The sequence below is a fragment of the Barbatula barbatula genome (genome assembly GCF_947034865.1).
Source record: "Barbatula barbatula genome assembly, chromosome: 11".
Taxonomy (NCBI): domain Eukaryota; kingdom Metazoa; phylum Chordata; class Actinopteri; order Cypriniformes; family Nemacheilidae; genus Barbatula; species Barbatula barbatula.
In genome coordinates, this window is record NC_136774.1 from 23,085,725 (window position 1) to 23,104,768 (window position 19,044).

Below are 19,044 nucleotides of genomic sequence, written 5' to 3' on the forward strand. Positions count from 1 at the left end.
CAACCAGTTCGGCTTTAACATATGGCGTTATCCAAATCCACCAATGGGCATCTACGAGGAACAGGTTCACGAGTCCACGTCACGGAAGCGGGGAGCGCGCCTGGGCTTGGGAGGAGGCTCGCGCACTAGAGCAAATCCGTGTATTTGGGGGGCCGTACAGGCCGGAGATCCGCAAAATGACTCCGGTGTAAGGGAAGGGCGGTAAAAATGGGGAACAAACTGGACCCCGGTGATTTGGGGTGGACACAACTACTGGACGGCGATCGCCAAGGAGGCTGGCGCGAAGAACCGACGCATTGAGTGTTTGAAACAGTACTGAATGGGGAAGTGATCAACTGATTTCCATTGGAAGGATTTAAGTCACCGGATCTCACATAAGCTTCTGGATATCATTTTATCAATCACCGGTCCACTTCCATGGCGTTACCGTCGACCCCGAACCAAACAGGTCGCCTAGAGCCCGAACTAAAGCGGGCTGACTGGATTTAAAGCGCTTAAACTGTCGTTTTCCAGGCGATGTCCGCGTCCTGCCTCGACCTGCGCAGCGCGATTTCAGCACCACCGCAGCGGGACAGCGACCGCATGGACGCGGATCCCCGCGCGCTGCTGCACGCGGATCCCGGTGGGCTCGGCATGGCTCTGGAGGAAGAGCTCGCCGTACTGACCGGGGAACGGGAAGAGGACGCGGAGGTATCGGCCTCGGAGACACCTGTGAGCGGACAGGACTCTAATCTGCTGGCGCTCATCCGACGGAAAGAGAAAGACTTGGTGCTCGCTGCTAAACTGGGCAAAGCTCTACTGGAGAGAAACCAAGACCTCACTAAGCAATATGAAAAGATGACCAAGGATTTGAATGACAAACTGGAGGTGAGTCAAACATATGGATCGTGCACAAAAGTTTATCAAGAGCCTTTATTTGTGGGCTCGAGGTGTGTTTCACACTAACTTCTCGGAGGGTTGTTGTTGCATTTAATCTGCATTATGTCATGATGATAAAAGCACGATGGGATAAATGAGTCATGCTGTCATCACACCACAGTATACTGTCTATACAGGCCTCGATGCTGGAACGAAAACATTATCTCCCATATTGGACAGGACTAAAGCCCGCCACGTTTCTAACTTTACACGTTCTTTCAATTTCATGAGCATAGATCATAGTTAACACTCATGTTATACCATTTATATCAATCAAATTGAAGGCATTTCTATTTATGGAAGTCATGTTAACAACACAAGATAAGGACAGAAAGTTTAAGATCTCACAGAAACACTACGAAGAGATTTTACGCCTCGAGGAAGGGTTACACCATGCAAACATCATAACAGAAAAACCCAGAGGAACAAAAAGTGGGACTATACAGTATATCATTTGCATTAAATGTATACAACACTATGCACGCCAACAGAAACGGCATCATTCAAAAAAAAGATCAAGTATAGAAACACATCACATCTTTAGAAATACTCTAGAAATAGTACTCAGATCATTTCCAGTCAGTATTGCATTTTCTTTCTAATTAAATTGTTTCAGTGTTTTGTAAACAATTGTACAAACACACTGCTCACACACCAGGCTTTCCACCCAACCAAATTCTGGATGTTCACTCTCTTTGAGTGTGATGTTGACTGTGGATTGGGTGTTTGAGTTGAGTCCTGTTCAGGGAGCTCTGATGGTCTTCTGGGCGATGCTGCAGGCAAAGCTAATGCTCTTTGGATCTATTCACTCAACTGATAGACAGACACTCGACAGATTTCTGGCAGCTTTCCATACGTGTGTTCAGTACCTCCTGCACATCTATCACTTAAAGTCTGGGTTTTAATTGAGTATTGTCAACTGTAAAAAACTGTATCTATGCAAAAGAAGAAAATTTGCATTGAAATGACTTCCAGCTGTTAATTGGTTTGATCACCTTCGCAGCGCATTTCACAGGCGTGAATCTCTGTCACGTTTCATTTTCTGCGATTATGCCAGCGCTCTCAAAGGTGCGTAACCCTGCAGAACATGAGACCTTTGATTCGCTACATGTCTATAGATGGCAGATTTAATGGCAGAAACATTTCTTTCACTACCCCAAATTTCCAAAACAAAGTGTCCTTGAGCAAAGATTCCAGCCTGCGGATATTGCACCTGTGGGACTTTAATATATCCATCATTATGAATTACAGAACGCTTCAGATACCTCATTTCCAGGAATGTATCGGTGATTCTCTCTCGCTCTTCTTTTCAGTTCCTGGAGCAGGAGAAACACGAGCTGAGACGTCGTCTGGAGAGCCGAGAGGGTGAGTGGGAGGGTCGGGTGGCGGAGCTGGAGACAGATGTTCAGCACCTGCAGGGGGAGCTGGAGAGACAGCAGGTGCAGCTGCGCGAGGCCGACCGCGACAAGAGCCGCTTTATCAGCGAGCTGTCCGAACAAAACCATCGGCTCCTGGAGCAGCTAAACAGGGTAAGTGACATCTGGATGAGAACTAGATGCGATTTCAGGGCTTGAACCGGTAGCAGAAGCAGTAGTAGAACAACTTGTTGGGTCTGTGAAGTTTGACTTTTTCACAAATTTTGTAAGCTATGGAATGATCAAGCCAAATTGTAGGTAAAATATTTAAAAATATTCTTATATAAAATATTTATTGGCATCTATACCTTATGTGATTCCAGGCCAGGTTGGGAATCACTGATCAAATACATGACACTAGATTCATTGACAAAACTGTGTCACATTAACGGTTTTCCTAGAATAGGGCTCTTTAGTGGCAGACTTTAGTTGATTTTTTTTACTTTTGAAGTAAATGATGCGGTAATGAGAATTGACAAAATATTATTCTAGATCTTTCGAATAATCACAACTTTCTTACACCGTGTCTACACTGGGTGTGACGCAATGCGACCAACATGACAAAAGAACCGATTAGAACTATAGGGATGCACCGATATGTACATTTTGGCCGATAACCAATAATTATTGAACATTGGAAGCCAATAACCGATATATTGGCCTATATACAGCACCTAAATATTAATATAAACATTTCTGAGACTGTACATAATTACCCCATGAAAATAATTTACCAAGCCTACTTTGTACTTATTAAAGTCCGAGTTAAGTGAAATTCACAGTGTCGACCACGCCCACTCGGGGGAAATTGGCCATTATCATGACACCGTTTCTCAACTGCCAAATACCGCTAGGGGACGGCCGTTTCGTCATCAAGTAAACGTTTTGTGCCCACCCGGAAAGTCCTTTAAATCCACACTTCAGTACTAGAGTACTTTGTAATGTGTTTCAGCAATATATTTCCAACATTAATGATGTGTTTAGAATTTTTCTATTATTAAAGGTCCTTAAACTTTTAAACATTTCTGGTATAATGTTTATTTAATAAACAAATTAAAGAAAGGTGTTCTCACTTGTCACAAGTCAAACAAGTCTCAAGACAGTAAGCATTCAGACAGCAGTCGGCTTCAAACTATTTGCTTTTGTTCCTATAATATTCATTAATATCTATGTACGACATCAACAATGTTTTGCTAATAGCAGTAATTGAATGATCAAGACAGAAAGACAGCACTGTACTGTATTTGTGAGCAGAGGAACCAGAGGAAATGATTCAGAATTTATCGGCTACAATATATCGGCCTAAATTTTATCATCAATGACCAAAAATGAAAATTATAATGAGTTCTGATTAGGGATGCAGGATAAATTATCGGCCATATCGGCGATAAATGGTCGTTTTTTATGTTATTTTGTCCAGACTGGATGTTGTGCAACGCAAGACAAGCACGTCGTGTCGGTCGCATCCGGTGTAGACACAGTGTCACACAGCTGGTTGTATAGATTGTGTAGATGGATGGAGACCTGATGTTTGTGCTTCAGCATCGGCTACTTAGGTCCGCATGATATGTATTCTGATGGAGTCTCATTGATTTTGCTTCAGGACACTGATAGTGATGCAGTATTGACACTGAATCTGAGGTCAGATCACAAGGTCTTTTTGTTTGTAAAGCAGCGACTCACGGCTGATTTTAAGCGTGATGTTAAATGCTTTTCTGTTGTTAACCATCTCATCTGTTCATATAACACTTAAACCCCTACCTCCTAATAATATAACCCTGTCAATCATCTTTCACTTCAAACACTCTTAATGTGCTAAACACACATTTCTCACCAATATCACACGAGCTGCTGTGAAACTACACGGAAACACAGAAGGGCAAGAAGACCAAAAGCCAAATATCTTTAATACCTTAAAATTAGACCTCTTATTAGATATCTGAAGGTGTTGCTATGTGGTTGCTAAGATGTTCTGAATGGTTTGGAGCATGTTGCTAAGTAGTTGTGAGATTATTGTGAGGTGGTTGCTTACTGGACAATTTCAGATAAGATAATACCCTAACAACAAGATACTTGATAAATCTACTAATGGACCCCGTGACCTCTTCAGTACAACAGGAGGCGACGAACCGGGTGTTTAAGGTGGGATTCGAATCTAATCCTCTTTCTTACATGTTACCATCATGTATACACACGAACAGACAAAGAGCCGAACCAGAAGATCAATATAAATCTCTCAGATAGTATATACGTATGCAGGTTGATGACTTCTCAAAAGAGACCAGGGGGATGAAATCAATCTGGGAAGAGAGAGACAACATAAGCGTTATAATAAAACTATACAAACTCTTACAGACACACAGCACACATGTTTACATAATGCACTGAACATATTGTGCTTTGTGTTGGACAGATGCATCCGTTGCACGCACGCACACACACGCAAATACAAACACGTGTCTGTCTGCCAACCCACAGAGCAGGAGGTTGTCAAAAACAACCTAAACCCCGGCGGCCTAATCTGATCAGAGAGCAGCATTTTACTAATTCCATTACTAAGATTTAAAGAGAGAGAGAGAGAGAGAGAGAGAGAGAGAGAGAGAGAGGGAGGGGCGATCGGTACATTTCATTATTGAAGTGGGAGATTTTAATCTCATTGATTATGTTCATCGGTTAACAGGATTATTTTGGATTGAAAATGAATGACATGGTAACACCAGAGCAGGTTGTTGTGGGACATTCATGCACTGACTGCACAATAAACTCTTGATAAAATGAACATTAGTGTCCCTGTAGATCAACAGGTAGTGAAAGAAACTAGCAAGACCAACGTCATGGGTTTGATTCCCTGAGAACACACACAGTCAATGAAAAACGCCTGTATATCTCTTAGGTCAGGTCAGGCTGACTCGACAACACACGCAACATAGATCATCGAACATGGATCTCTGTTACCAGCAATGATGCCCATTTTTAAAGGGACAGTTCACCCTAAAATATTCATTCTTTAAAAAGAATAATTCTTTAATCATTTATCAACCTTATGTCATTACAAACCTGTATGGCGTTTGTTCTTACGCAGAACACAAAATCAAATATTTTAAAGAACGTCCATAACCAAACAACACTGAACCCCATTGACTTTCATTGTATGAACACAAATCAACTGAGACATTTTTCACAATATCTTCTTTTCTTGTGTTCCATAGAGGAAAGACACGATACTTAATGTTGCTTTTAGAAAGCTGATGCTGCATAATAAAATAAAAGAAATTAAAACGTTTAATCAAAAGCTAAAAAGCTCAACGACAGATGATATTACAGAGATGTCACGGGTTTCCTCTGTTGTACATATATGAGTAAGGGATCGCGGTTCCACCTACCAGTGAATTGTATGAGTTACCATGGAAACGTGATATCCACAGTGCATTCATCTCAACATTCGGTGAGTTTACTTCTCACAATCAGATTTGTTTTTATTTTCTTCATTAAAACAGCGTCACTGGCCATGTGTGTAGTATACAATATCATATAATATAATATTATACAATATCTATTGTTAAATAGTAAAACTAGTGGTAATGCTGTCACAACATTCTTTACTCTATATGAAATACCGGCGATCGTGTAGTCGATCACGTTGAGCTGTCATTCCCCTTTTTTCAATTCCACCCACATCCATTAACATTTGATCAGAAACACTTGACGCTGCAATTACGCTGTAAAATAGAAACACATCAAAATAACCGATGGGCTTTTGATGAGAAACATTGCTGGAGATGATGCGAGTTTAATTCGTCTCATTAGATTTGAACTCAACATGCTGAGTAAATGATGTCAAGGCCTCAAACCGTCCTCAAGTAGACCAACATCAAAGTCTGCTATCACATCTTCGGAGGAACATTTGAGACCAAGTTGACATTTAAACAAGACACAAGTTACTCAATTCACTAGCAAAATAATATCTTCAGGTTGCTTCCAAAATGATCGTAGTCACAAGAATGTTTACAAAATAACAACCAGAGATAACAAGATTTTAGACTGTGAAGTGCTTTACAATGAGACCTGTTATGTCTTTAAAATGAAACACGGCAGAAGGACGCAACATACAAGGCTAGCAGTTAAACCTGGTTAAAGGTTTCTGGGCTTAAAGTCTCATATCAGAGTAATGAGAATTAAAGCAAAGTGAGTCAAAGGATGAAAGTCTGACACAAGTTCTATTGCTGTTATCTGTGCCAGTAAAGAGTAAAGCAAGGTCACGGCTGAGATTACTCTGCTAAAAATAGACAAGCTTTATGTTTTAAGCATTCCACTTGCATTAGTAAAGCTAACTGTTGCCTTACACACGAAAAAAAACAAGCATTGATCTTAAAAACAAAAAACCGGCGTCCTGGTACTATGGTACAGTGATGGTGTCAGAATAAGGTACACAAGTTTTGGTACGGAGGTTTAAAGGGATTTAAAGTGTTGGGGATGTGCAGATATTTCATTGTGCTTGCAGTTGTCGGAGTCACCAGGGAAGTTTAAGTGGACGTTTTGTCTGATGCAGTGAGGGACTCTGGGGTTGCCATGGTGACAGTCACAGATGATGTGAGTCAGTTTCACAACTGCACTCACACTGATGATGGTAATGTGTGTATCACGACTGCAACCTCATGATCACAAGCATTCAATCGGCTCAAAACACACGAGGGTCTCAACCGGATCGTTCTGGAGATATTGCGAAATACCAAGAGTGATCAACGTGTGTGTGTATGAGGTTGGGGGTGTATGTGTGGGTGGAGTTTCTCTGCGATATGACTCACACTCAGATTAGTGGGGCAAAAACTCTCTCTTTTTTTTAAGAAATAGGTTAAGCAAAAATTTCAACGAACCTTCCTTTGAAACTTGGCGCTTTTCAGCAGAACACAAAAGATGAAAACACCATTAAGGTTTTCAAAGAGCGGTACATTTGTACTGTATTCCAAAAAGGAACGTTGCCTTGGAACAGAAAAGTAATTTTCTCTTATTTGAGAAAAGAAATCAAATCTGTCAGGGCGTTAAAGAATATTCATGTTATGTTTTATGTACTGTTCACCTTTAAAAACAATGGCAAGTATATTCTTGAGCCACACAACAGCAAATAAAGTTTTAGATCTGAAGGGTTTTAAAGGGTCTGAGACCCTTGAAAAATATATGGTCACCAACATACACATAACATGATGATGAATGTGTGTTTGTGTGTCTGCAGGCTGCTGAAGTGGAGAAGCAGTTATCTACTCAGGTTCACACTTTAAGGGAAGATTTCAGAGAAAAAAGCATCTCTACCAACCAGCACATGACACGCCTTGAGACCCTGCAGGCCGAGGTGAGGACGCCGTCTTTATCTTTTAATGTTAGCCTGTATGGAAAAAAGCACAAATGGGATGTCTTTATTATCTCAGTTGTTAACCCATCAGCAACCAGGTGAAATGAAAATCAAACATTTATCGTCAAATTCTAAATTTAAATTCAAGACCAAACGATCTGATATATGATGGTATTCATAAACAATTGTGTCGTCTCTTTTGATGTCTCATGAGCTCTTAAGGAGCATTGTTCAAAACCCGGCCAATGCCAAAACTTACAACATCTGTATGTGAAAATCTTCTGATTTCTTCTGTTTTCTCCCTCATTGTTTTATATTTTGCGTTTAACAGCAAGGCCTTGAAGTAAGTGCCCAGAAGATCACTCTGCATGTGTTCACACTCATTGTGTCTCTTGTCATCTCATTTCATTGTGTGATGCAAAATGATGCTTTTACATCATTTTTTTGTATTCATTTTGTGGAGGTTTATGAAAGTCAGCCGTGACGGACTGTCGGGTGTGTTGTGAGAGTGCAGGATACACACTAGAAATAAAGATGCTTAAAAGGTTGTTCACAGCAATGCCATAGAAGAACCATTTTTGGTTCCACAAAGAACCATTTAGCCAAAGGTTCTTTACAGAACCATCTCTTTTTTTTCTTTTTATAATCTAAATAACCGTTATTGCCATAAAAACCTTTTGTGAAACAAATGTTTAAAGTTCTTTATGGAGCCAAAAGGTTCTTCTATGGCATCACAGAACCTTTTGAAGCACCTTTTTTAAGAGTGAAATTTAAACATACGGCGTATCTGTAGATATTCATTTTGTTTCAAAGTCTACTGATCTGTCTACCAGCACAGCATTGGACAAACTTAAAAAGTAACTGACATAGCGAAGAATCAAGCAAAAACTGCTTTTTATTCAATTCCTAAAAGTTCAGACTAATGAGTTCAGTGTAAAAAATGAATTATTCTATTAAATATCTATGGTAACACTGCAGGATACTGTAGCGTACATTAACAAAGGCTGCGTCTCATTCAGCTCCCTAGCTCACTATAGGTGCGCTGTGATACTTCACAGCTGGCAAAAAAACTTTTCATAAAAAAGAACTAATTGAAGCGCTTGAATTATTCTGTTACATATCAGTCGATTCTTAAATTCAACTGTTAAGTATATTGTGTCGTCTGCCTGTCTAACAACGTGTGTTTATACATAAATGTCAATAAGCGATTGTCCTTTTCAAACGTTCAGTTGCGTTTCCAGACGTTTGTTGTGTCGCCGATTTCGGTTAAACGGCTTCAAATAACGTCACGTGATTTTCGGTAAGGGAACATCGATGCTCCCTGACTTTCGCGGTGCATTGTGGGAGTTTTGAGTGAAGGAACGTTCCAGGGCACTGGAAGGATTTTGGATGGAGACAGCCCTTAAAACGTCCGACTCCCTGATCAGTGCCAAGACTACTGAACAAGGGAGACGCACGCAAAATATCCTACAGTATACCACAATTTACTATAGTAAATACTGAATACACTGAAGTATACTACAGTATTTTTTCACAAGGGAGATTATCACATTGTTACCATGGCAACATTAGATTGACCTGGAATCAGCCGTGTCTTGTGTTCATCTTATTTGGGACAGTCGACAGGCTTCGGAAGAGAAGTACGCTTTTGTAGATGATACGCAGTTAAAGACATGCATCATTCTTAGGAAACAGCAATACTCATACACATCACGCATGTGTTTGATTTGCATGTGGTCAGTACACATCAGCTCTGTCGTGTGTGTGATGGTGGATTTACGCCTCTGTTCATGTTAAACCGTGAATGGATCGAGTCGTAAACTTCAGCTGAGTTCAAATCACGGCAAACTGTTACGCGAGCCGGTCAGACGCAGTAGCATTAACCGGTCTCGAATCGAGCTCCGTATTTCACATGAGATGAAGCAGATGGCTTCCTTTAATCCTCTCTGATCTCCTTTGTTTGAAGGATAAATCCTCCCTCGATGGAAGACCGATGTCACACAAACAGCTCGACCACGAGTTCCATAAAGAAATGATATCTGATAAACACAAAAGTTCCAGGATGAGGAAATGTGTTTAGATTTGTGTAGTATTTCTCTTGACGGTTGTGTTATTAGGGGTTTGCTCACAGATGGAGGTTCATTCAGCGTGCGAGTGGTTGTCGATACAGGGTCGAGCCGTCCGTCAGAACAGATCTGAAATACGGGGATCGGTGCTTGTGTTTGTTTGTACAGAGACGTTCGCCGGTGGAGTCTCAGGAAACTTCTTGGCTATTTTAGGCCTGAATGCTGCAGTGTCTGGATCCTCCTGAAGCGGCCGTCGCTGGCAGACAGCGAGAGGGGGATCTTCTCAAGTTCGTGAGGTTTTGACGAAACAGCATGCATGTGTAGATTAACATCAGCACAGAATACGTTTCGAGTTTAGAAATGAGTGGAAAACATGTGTGAAAGGATTGGAATGGGTGAAGAGTTGTCTGAAAGCAGGTGTTCCTGTGCCGAGCGGAGTACAGTTCCTCACAGAGGGGTCAGTGTTTGTGAAGTAGGTTAGCAGATTTAGGTCATAACATGAGGGACAGAAACCAAAACTCATGTTTGTTTCATGCACCACACACTCAAACAAGCGTCGATATTTCACCGTCCTTAAAACAGACACAATAACTGAGCTCAGATAAGACATGACATGACATTCTCCCAGACATCAAGGAGATTAAATAGAGAGCAAACGGGAAATATTCCTCCTGAGAATAAGAGTTTCACAATTCAAATCAAGTCAGGTTTATTTATACAGCGCTTTCTACAATTTTCATTGTTACAAAGCAGCTGTACAAGAAAACATGGACTATAAGCAAAACATATAAGGTTATGCAAGTCAAAACACAGGTCAAATATCAGACAGACTGTAAATTCCTCAGAGGGAAATCAGACATCCCCAGAATTCCCATCTGGCAAAAGCTGCAGCCTCTGCACAAACTCGACAGTGCTTGCACAACAAGACAAAATAAAAAAAAAATTTAGATTTAAGATTATCATTTATAGTTTTGTAGAGTCGCCACGTCCTTTGTCCAGCTCTATCAATTCATATTGAGATCTTCACTAATATTGACTTTTTGTTGCAGACGAGCCAAATCTGAGCTCACTTTGACACATTGTTGACGTCTCTTCTGAAACCCATGACAGAGACGTCAACAACGTGTCAAACTGAGCTCAGATTTGACTCGTCTGCAACCAAAAGTCAATATTAGTGAAGATCTCAATATGAATTCAAACATTTCTCATCAAATTAACTCCAATCCAGATTATTTGACCTCTACAATCTACATTCATTTACACCTCCGTCCTCAACATGTGTTTCAACGATTACACTCTCGTTTGTGTCTGAAGAAACATTAGGGGGAACGTCTGAAACTAAATTTAAAAAGTGTTTATCAGTTTGTCTCTTCAAAGAAAGTTATTATAAAAAACATCTGAGGTTTAATGAAGCATTTAAAGGGTTTTAAACCGAAATCTCAGTTATCAACTCTACATTCCTGACTTTGGAGGTGTTGCTTTACTCCCCTGGCAACACGGCATACCAGGAACTATGGGAGTGATTTTTTCTAATCCACTAAACCACGTTTGCAACTTTTTTCTAAACCTGACAAGGGCACAGAGTTCTTTGTGATTCATTGTTTTAGGGCAAATGAAGTTTTGTCGTTTCATTTGTTTCTGGTGTGAGTAAAGTTGGGAGGCGTTTCCAGAAGGAACGGTTGCCATATGCCCTGCGACTCTGGTAACCTGCTGTTTTTTGTTTGGTTTCGTCGGGCAGATTAAGATGTTGACGGAACGTAAGCAGGAGCTTGAGCAGCGCGTGAACTCAATACTGCAGGAGAACGAACAGCTTCAACACACGGCGGACGAGCTGAGAGAGAGAGCGCTGATGATGGAGAGACAATGTCATGAGAAAGACCTACAGGTGAGCGACCTCACATCATTATTATCAAAACCCGCAGAAAGAAAATAACAATGTTACGTTTTTACATTTTGCAACAGAATATTCAATTACCATGCAAATATAGTCACGATGATAGGGTTCATTTTGTTTTTATGTAAATTATACATATTGGTTGAAGAACCAGATGCAGAATAACCAGATTAAATCTTTATCCCACACCGAAGACTAGCGGATAACTTTAATTCAGTCATTCATCATGATCACTTGTATATGTGGGTTTTATTTATTTATTTATAAAAGAATGTTGTGATCGTGTACCAGCCAGGGCAGAGTTTTTGCGTCTAAATCTCTCGTTTGTTCATACACAGCTGCGACAGAGTCAGCTTGAGCTACAAGAGGTGCGTGCGTCTCACAGACAGCTGAGCTCTCGGTTGGAGGAACTGACGGAGGAACGGAGTCTTCAAGGCTTCACATCCAACTCACGCAGTCTTCTCTGTGAGATCGAGCAGAGCATGGAGCAGGAGGAGATGGAGGAGGAGAGAGAACAGGTAAAGACACCAGACCACACACACAGCTTTGAACATCATGTATGAGGTCTGGACCACTTTAGTTTCAGAAATCATGCCAACGGACCACTCACTCTCTCTTTCACACTCTTTCTGTCTCACTCTTTCTATCTATCTATCTCTCACTCGCTCACTCATTTGCTCACTCACTCACTCACTTACTCGCTCACTCCTTACTTCGCTCACTTGCTCACTATTTTACTCACTTGCTCACTATTTTACTCACTCACTTCATATCTCCCCTCGTCCCTTCCTCACTCACTGGCTCACTCACGTGCTCGCTCACTTGCTCACTTGCTCACTCACTCACTCGCTCGCTCACTCACTCACTCACTCACTCACACACTCGCTCACACACTCACTTTCTTACTACTAAACCTCACCCACTGAAGCATTTCTTCATTTGTACATTTGCAGTTTAAACAAACATCCTTTAGTTTGTTTATTAATCAATTTGAATTGACTTTTACCATCATGTATAGAAAACTGCACAAGTTGACACAAATACCTCATAGAATTGTAGGAGTTGGTCTCATGTGTCCTGGAGACGTTCAGTTCGTTGAATGTGCTGCATCTCTTTATTTCAGCTACGGCTGCAGCTGTGGGAGGCTTACTGTCAGGTGCGCTCCATCTGCTCACACCTGAGAGGAAATGACATCACAGACTCCGCCTTGTCCACAGACTCATCCATGGACGAATCTTCCGAGACGCTGTCGGCTAAAGACGTCCCCACAGGCAGTTTACACGCGAGTCTGCTGGAGCTGCGCAGACTCACTCAAAACCTGCTGGACGGCAATGAATCAACGGTGCGGCTTACCAGAAGAAGATGGAAATTTCACATTTAAAACAATGATGTTACATTTGATCACAGACGAATCCACATCATTCTCACTCTGTGTGTTTGTGTGCTCAGGGCTCTCGCCGCAGTGATGAGGAGGTTCTGGAGGAGCAGGTGCGTAAACTCGGAGAAGAACTTCGAGAACTCAGAGAACTGTATGAACACGAGCAGGAGAAAACACGCAGCGGTCATGAGGAGGTTCTGCAGCTTCATAATCAGGTATGTCTTTCACATGTTCATGTTAGTTTTAGATTTTGAGTTTAAAGATAAAGATACAGAGAATGATATCGTTGGGATCACTGTCAGAACGATTTTTATTTCAGCTGATGAACGATAAAACAGTTCCTAGCGGATAACGTTTGACTATTGGTGATCGCAGCGCAGGTTTTATGTCTAAATTAAAGACCGTGGTGGTCGGAAAGCAGTTTGCGGGATATTATATAACGCTTATGAGTCTAAGCAAGCTAGCAAAATATATGCTTTACATCCCGGACACGAGCGCACCTTCAGCCTTCAGAGAGAGCATCAAGCATTTGCTGCCGTATTTTGGAGAAAAGATGTTCAAGAAAGAAAATGAAAGCATCAGCAGCAGGTCATCTTCATTCATATTAGTGAATGGGAACACTGAAGCGCGCAGGCTTAAAATAAACATAACGCTATTTTTGTCGTCATAAATATAGTTACAGTTATTGTTATCATAACGTGAACGGCCCTTTAAGCTGTCCTGTATTTTTTTTAGGTGGAGCTGCTCTCTGTGGAAGTTTCATCTTCAAGAGAAGATAATGAGAGATTGAGACTGATGGTAGAAGTTAGTGAACCCAATGAAGCGTTACAAAGTGCCATACGAGACCGAGATGAAGCCATTGCCAAGTACGACACATACAATCATACTTCATGATTTCAGCAAAGTTGTAATTCTGTTTAGACATAAATGATTCTGAAATCATCGAGCAGACGTGTGATATTTCTTTAGAAAAACTGATGTTTCTGTAACCATGACTGAAGCCGAGATGCTCTTCCGTTCTCGTTCAGGAAGAAAGCGGTTGAAATGGAGCTGGCCAAGTGCAAGATAGACATCATGTCACTCAACAGTCAGCTGCTGGACGCCATTGAGCAGAAACTCAACCTGTCTCAGCAGTTAGAAGCCTGGCAGGTGAATCTCAAACACTCGTACACACAACCACAGGATTAAACTCCTGAAGAGATGAAATACTGTCACGTGAATGATGCATCACAGAAACATTTCTTATAGACCACTTCGCAAGCTGTAAACACTGGTTCAATTTGATAACTTTTTTAATCTAAAATATATAAATGTTATACATGTTCTGTTGGTTGTGTTTTCTTCAAATGTTCGTAGCGTTAAAAACTGAAACAGGACTTTCTTCTGGATCAGCATTGTTTTTGTTTTCAGACATTGAAGGTGCTGAGCCACATCTAAAATGTAGAATATTATGGAGGATGACGTTGAGCACTTTTGAATTAGGCCAGAAACATGTCAACCACCCAGACAACACTAGAAACCACTCAGAACACCAAACAAACCTGCCAGAAAACACTTAAAGCCACTCAGAACACCATACACACCACCAAGACAACACTAAAAACCACCCACAAAACACTAGAAAGCCCTCAGAACACCATACTAACCAGCCAGAAACACCAAAAACTACTCAGAAAACACTAGAAATCACCCGGAACACATTAGAAACCACAGAGAAACATGGTGAAAACCAACTGACCCCTCTCAGCATTGTTCAGATTTTCCCTAAACATTTGGATTTGATGATAAGCTATCACAGCCTCAGCCTGTCTCTCTCTCTGTTTGTCCGTCTGTCTTTCCCAGCATGTGTCTCTCTCTGTATCTTAGGAGTATGAAAGTGTGTGCATGTGTGCAAGCTTTTCTTATCTAAGCAGAAATGCTCTTGACCTCCGTCTCTTTTTACCTCTGAATGCAAGTGTGTTTCTTTAGGTCTGTCTGTCTCTCCCTGTATAACTCTTTAGTTTTCCTGTCTCTCTCTCTCTCCCCACCTGCAGTTTGCCTCCTCAGGGCTGTTCACTGTGTGGCTCTTGTGGTTTCTGATCTAGTGGCCTTTCTCAGCTTCCGTACAGACCCCTTCTCCCTCTGGTAAACCCCTCCTGCCTTAGAGGTGAGCTCGGGCTCGTCTTACCGTATCCATCGTACCGTATCGTGTCATTCTGTGGCGTGGGGATGACAATCGCTTCATCGGGTGTTTTCACACTGGAGTAATGAGTACAGAAAATCACAAGAATGATCCTAACAGGGCTGTTGTTCAGTTGAACAACTAACCAATGAAACCAAGTGTGAAAAATACCATCATGTCCTCGGATTCATCCGTCTCACTTCACCCTAAAGCGTCTGTCAGTGTTTGTCATTTCTGTCCATCTTCTGTACACACAATGAAGGGGACTGCTCTCTCTCTCTCTCTCTCTCTCTCAGGATGATATGCACCGAGTTATCGATCAACAGCTGATGGATAAACATCCGGACGAGTGGAGGGATTCTCCATGTTCCTTCAAAGGATCACGAGGAGGAGAACCTTCCAGGAGATCTCAACGCCTCTCCGACGGAGACAAGCGCCTCTTTTCATTCTTCAAGAAGAACTGATGAAGAGTAAGAGAGAGTGAGAATGTGAGAAAACAACAAATACAAACTAAATCACTATAAATCAGTCTTTTGACGGCTCGAAGCCGTCCTGCACTTTATCTGTCTTCTCAATCCTCCGACGAGAGAAGGGCATTCTGAGGTCTGGCCTGTATTCTTTGACTCTGATAGGGTGATGGATCTGATTCAGGATCAGTTCAACAGGGTTCTCCAGCCCTATGAGAGGTGTGTATCTCCTGCGAGTGCCTCAGAAAGCATCACCTCACCTCACCTCACTGCCAGAGATACAAAACAAGCATTCAAAATACATGACTGGATTTACTCGAGACTAAACTCAGGCTGAACTACACTACAGAGGGTTTAAAAGAGAGATTTACACGATCACCAGATCCAGACAAAATCTGCAGATACATTTCCACACTGAATGTAAACGCGGTAAAACATGAGTTTTAAACTCAGCACAAAGTATTAAGATATAAATATAAGAGACGTGGGGAATGTGCTGGTTCGATGGAAAAATCGTCAGTGTTTTTTCTGGATCTGTGGGCTCAGATTAAACAGATGGTTAGAGAAACATTTAATCTTTGGTTTTTCACAACTCTAGTGCTGTGCATCAGGGCTTGTCTGAAATAAACATACACACCTAATTAATACCAATTAATAAAAATAGAAAACAATTTAAAATACTTTTAAAATTATTAACTGTCATGTACAACTTATCTTCACCCAAAGAACATCGTTTACTCGCCTTCGAGTTGTTCCAAATGTGTACAAATGTCTTTATTCTTATAAACACTGAGGAAGATATTTGGAAGAGCGCTTATGACCGAACAGATCTCAACACCCGTTGACTCCTATAGTAGGAAAAAAACAATGGTGGTCAAAAGTGCCCCAGAACTGTTTGCTGTCCCACGTTCTTCCAAAAAAAAGAAATCTTTCCTACTATTGGAGTCAACGGGTGTTTAGATCTGTTTGGTTAAAAGCGTTCTTCCAAATATCTTCGTCAGCATTCATCAGAACAAAGAAGTTTGTACACATTTGGAACAACTCGAAGGAGAATAAATGATGACATTTTTGGGTGAAGTGTCCCTTTAAGGTTTCAGAGACAAGGCTTTAGACTAAAATGAAAGTTTGAACTGAAAATACATTGCCCTGAGATATCTTAAAATATGTCATTGTTTTGTTTTAAGATGGACAGTAATATTTGCATCTAATGCATTTTTATAAAAGCGACATATTACTAAGCTTCGTCTGTGAAACTGGACGAAAGGACAAAAGTCAAACGAATTAGTTTTTTGCCTTTGTTCTTCGACATAAAAACAAAGAAATAAAGTGTTCAAACCATGACGAGTATGGAGGTGTAAAATGGACACATCGTAAAGAGACATATTGTCTGGATTTTTCACTCTTTTTCTCTCAGGAGAAATATCTGAGATGCAGGTGAGACTTACGTTTCCATTTGCTCTTTAAATCTCATTTTATGAGAGGGATTTTGAATATTTGCCTGCTTCACTGACACAAAACCTCGGTCCCGATGTGTCAGACTGTGATGTGAATAAACCAAAGAGCAGAAGTGCTTCATTTTGTGGCTCGAGACACAACACAGCGTCAGAGATTAATGTCCACACACGCAATCGGACTACAGAGATGAACTCAACGATGCATACTGCCCGTATGCGATTCCATTTTAGGGTTTGTGTCCTGCGGTCGGATGTTAATCTGTCTCTCTGACGTGTGTCAGTGAAGGTCGGTCAGATTTTGAGCAAAGCTATGCAGATGTCTTCTTTCTTGTCGTTTGATTTTTGGTTCGGAGAAACCCAAAGAATGATTTTTATACGCATAAAGACACAAATAGGTTTGGAATAAAAAGGAATCGATATATTTGTAAATGTATAACTTTTGAATGATAAACCGAACACTTTTCTTCAGAACAATCTTCATGTAAGCATCTGTTTGTTGGTGTAGTCTGATCTGTATATGTTTCTGTCATTTGAGTCGCGTTCTGTTCTGCTGTCTGATCGTAAAAGCTGCAGATTAAACTCCAGAAATGAAGCTGCTATAAGAAGAGATGATTGAGACGGCCTGCAGCAGGGGGAGATACTACGGGAAAAACTAACCTTGGTCATGTAATACAACATCAAACATCATTATTTTCATTGCTAAAAAACCCTTAGATTCCAGTAATGTTATTAAAGATACGTGAAATAAAATGAAACTACATTTACTTAAACTGCACTTTTAATACAATTAAAGGCGTACGCCTGTACGCTGCTAAAATAGTGAAAATTCTACTTTAATCGATCAAAATGATAACTTAGTCCTGTAGCACCTCCCCCTGACAGCGAATCTGACCAATCACAGTCAACCTCATCTGATGATGTAATAATCAGAATCGGACAGCAGTCTCAATCTGTCCACGGTCCGAGTGTTAACTGTCTCTTGTGTTCTGTCTGTATTCTGATCTCTTCACATTATTTTCTTCTACACGCTGTTCTGAAAACGTCTTTGACTTTGTACTTTCTGTTTAAAATCTGTTTTTGCAAGATTCCTGTCTGTGTGTCTGTGACTCTGAACTGAATGTGTGTTTTATAAACACCATCATATTTCATACATGAATCACACCGAGGCTGCGTTCCAATTCACATAACTGGTGAAGAACACACTTATAAGAACGCAGTGAGAACAGCATTAGAATGATACTGTATGTCATTTAAGTCGGCATGAAGCGGAAGTAGCGATTGTTTTTTCATCCATATCATATATCTGAGGGAAACAACTTCTGGGCCGTACTTGATTTATTCATGGAAGACTGATTGGATTGTTAAAAGTAACAAACTGGAGTCAGATTTGTAATCCAGTTTGCCACCTGTCAGTCATTAAAGCCCCTCCCTCGTGACCAGAAGTGAAGAGTTAATATTTTTGTTTAAAGATAACAAGTGCACATGATTCAAAAAGATAATGTGCACGGATAAATAATGAACTGTCTTATGAATGCTGCAAAATTGTAAATCAATTTGAATGGACATTTTTGATTTCATGCCGACTTTAATCGAAATATATAAAATAACTCTTACACATAATGTTTGTGACTACGCACATCTCGCATCATTCAATATTACTCAACATTTAAATTCCTAAAGTCTTTGACTTTGTTGTCTTCCTCTGAAATGAATGGATGGTCACTAGGGCCATGAATATGTGAGTTGGAACACAGATACAAGCGACTCAACTCAGCGTAAAGATCTTCATCTTCATTCCCTGTCTGACTCGAAACACCAAGTGTCCAGCAAATATACATTACAGTATCAAAGAGACTTTTAAAACGGAAAAAGCAAGATGAGATTATGACAGTGGGGGGGTAAATAATACAGGAGGCTACGTAGAGCAAATGGATTTCTTACCTG

The 19,044-nt window shown here is 40.8% G+C and overlaps 1 protein-coding gene across 1 annotated transcript; it reads left to right on the forward strand.

The window, feature by feature from the left end:
* The first annotated feature begins 78 nt into the window (after window positions 1–78).
* Window positions 79–18,181, forward strand: bicdl1 (BICD family like cargo adaptor 1). Its single transcript, XM_079468374.1, has 10 exons — window positions 79–867; window positions 2,232–2,447; window positions 7,564–7,680; window positions 11,485–11,631; window positions 11,979–12,158; window positions 12,764–12,982; window positions 13,090–13,233; window positions 13,754–13,884; window positions 14,047–14,167; window positions 15,476–18,181. The coding sequence occupies exons 1-10, from the start codon at window positions 517–519 to the stop codon at window positions 15,641–15,643; spliced, it is 1,794 nt and encodes a 597-aa protein (XP_079324500.1). The 5' UTR covers window positions 79–516; the 3' UTR covers window positions 15,644–18,181.
* Window positions 18,182–19,044: the final 863 nt, after the last annotated feature.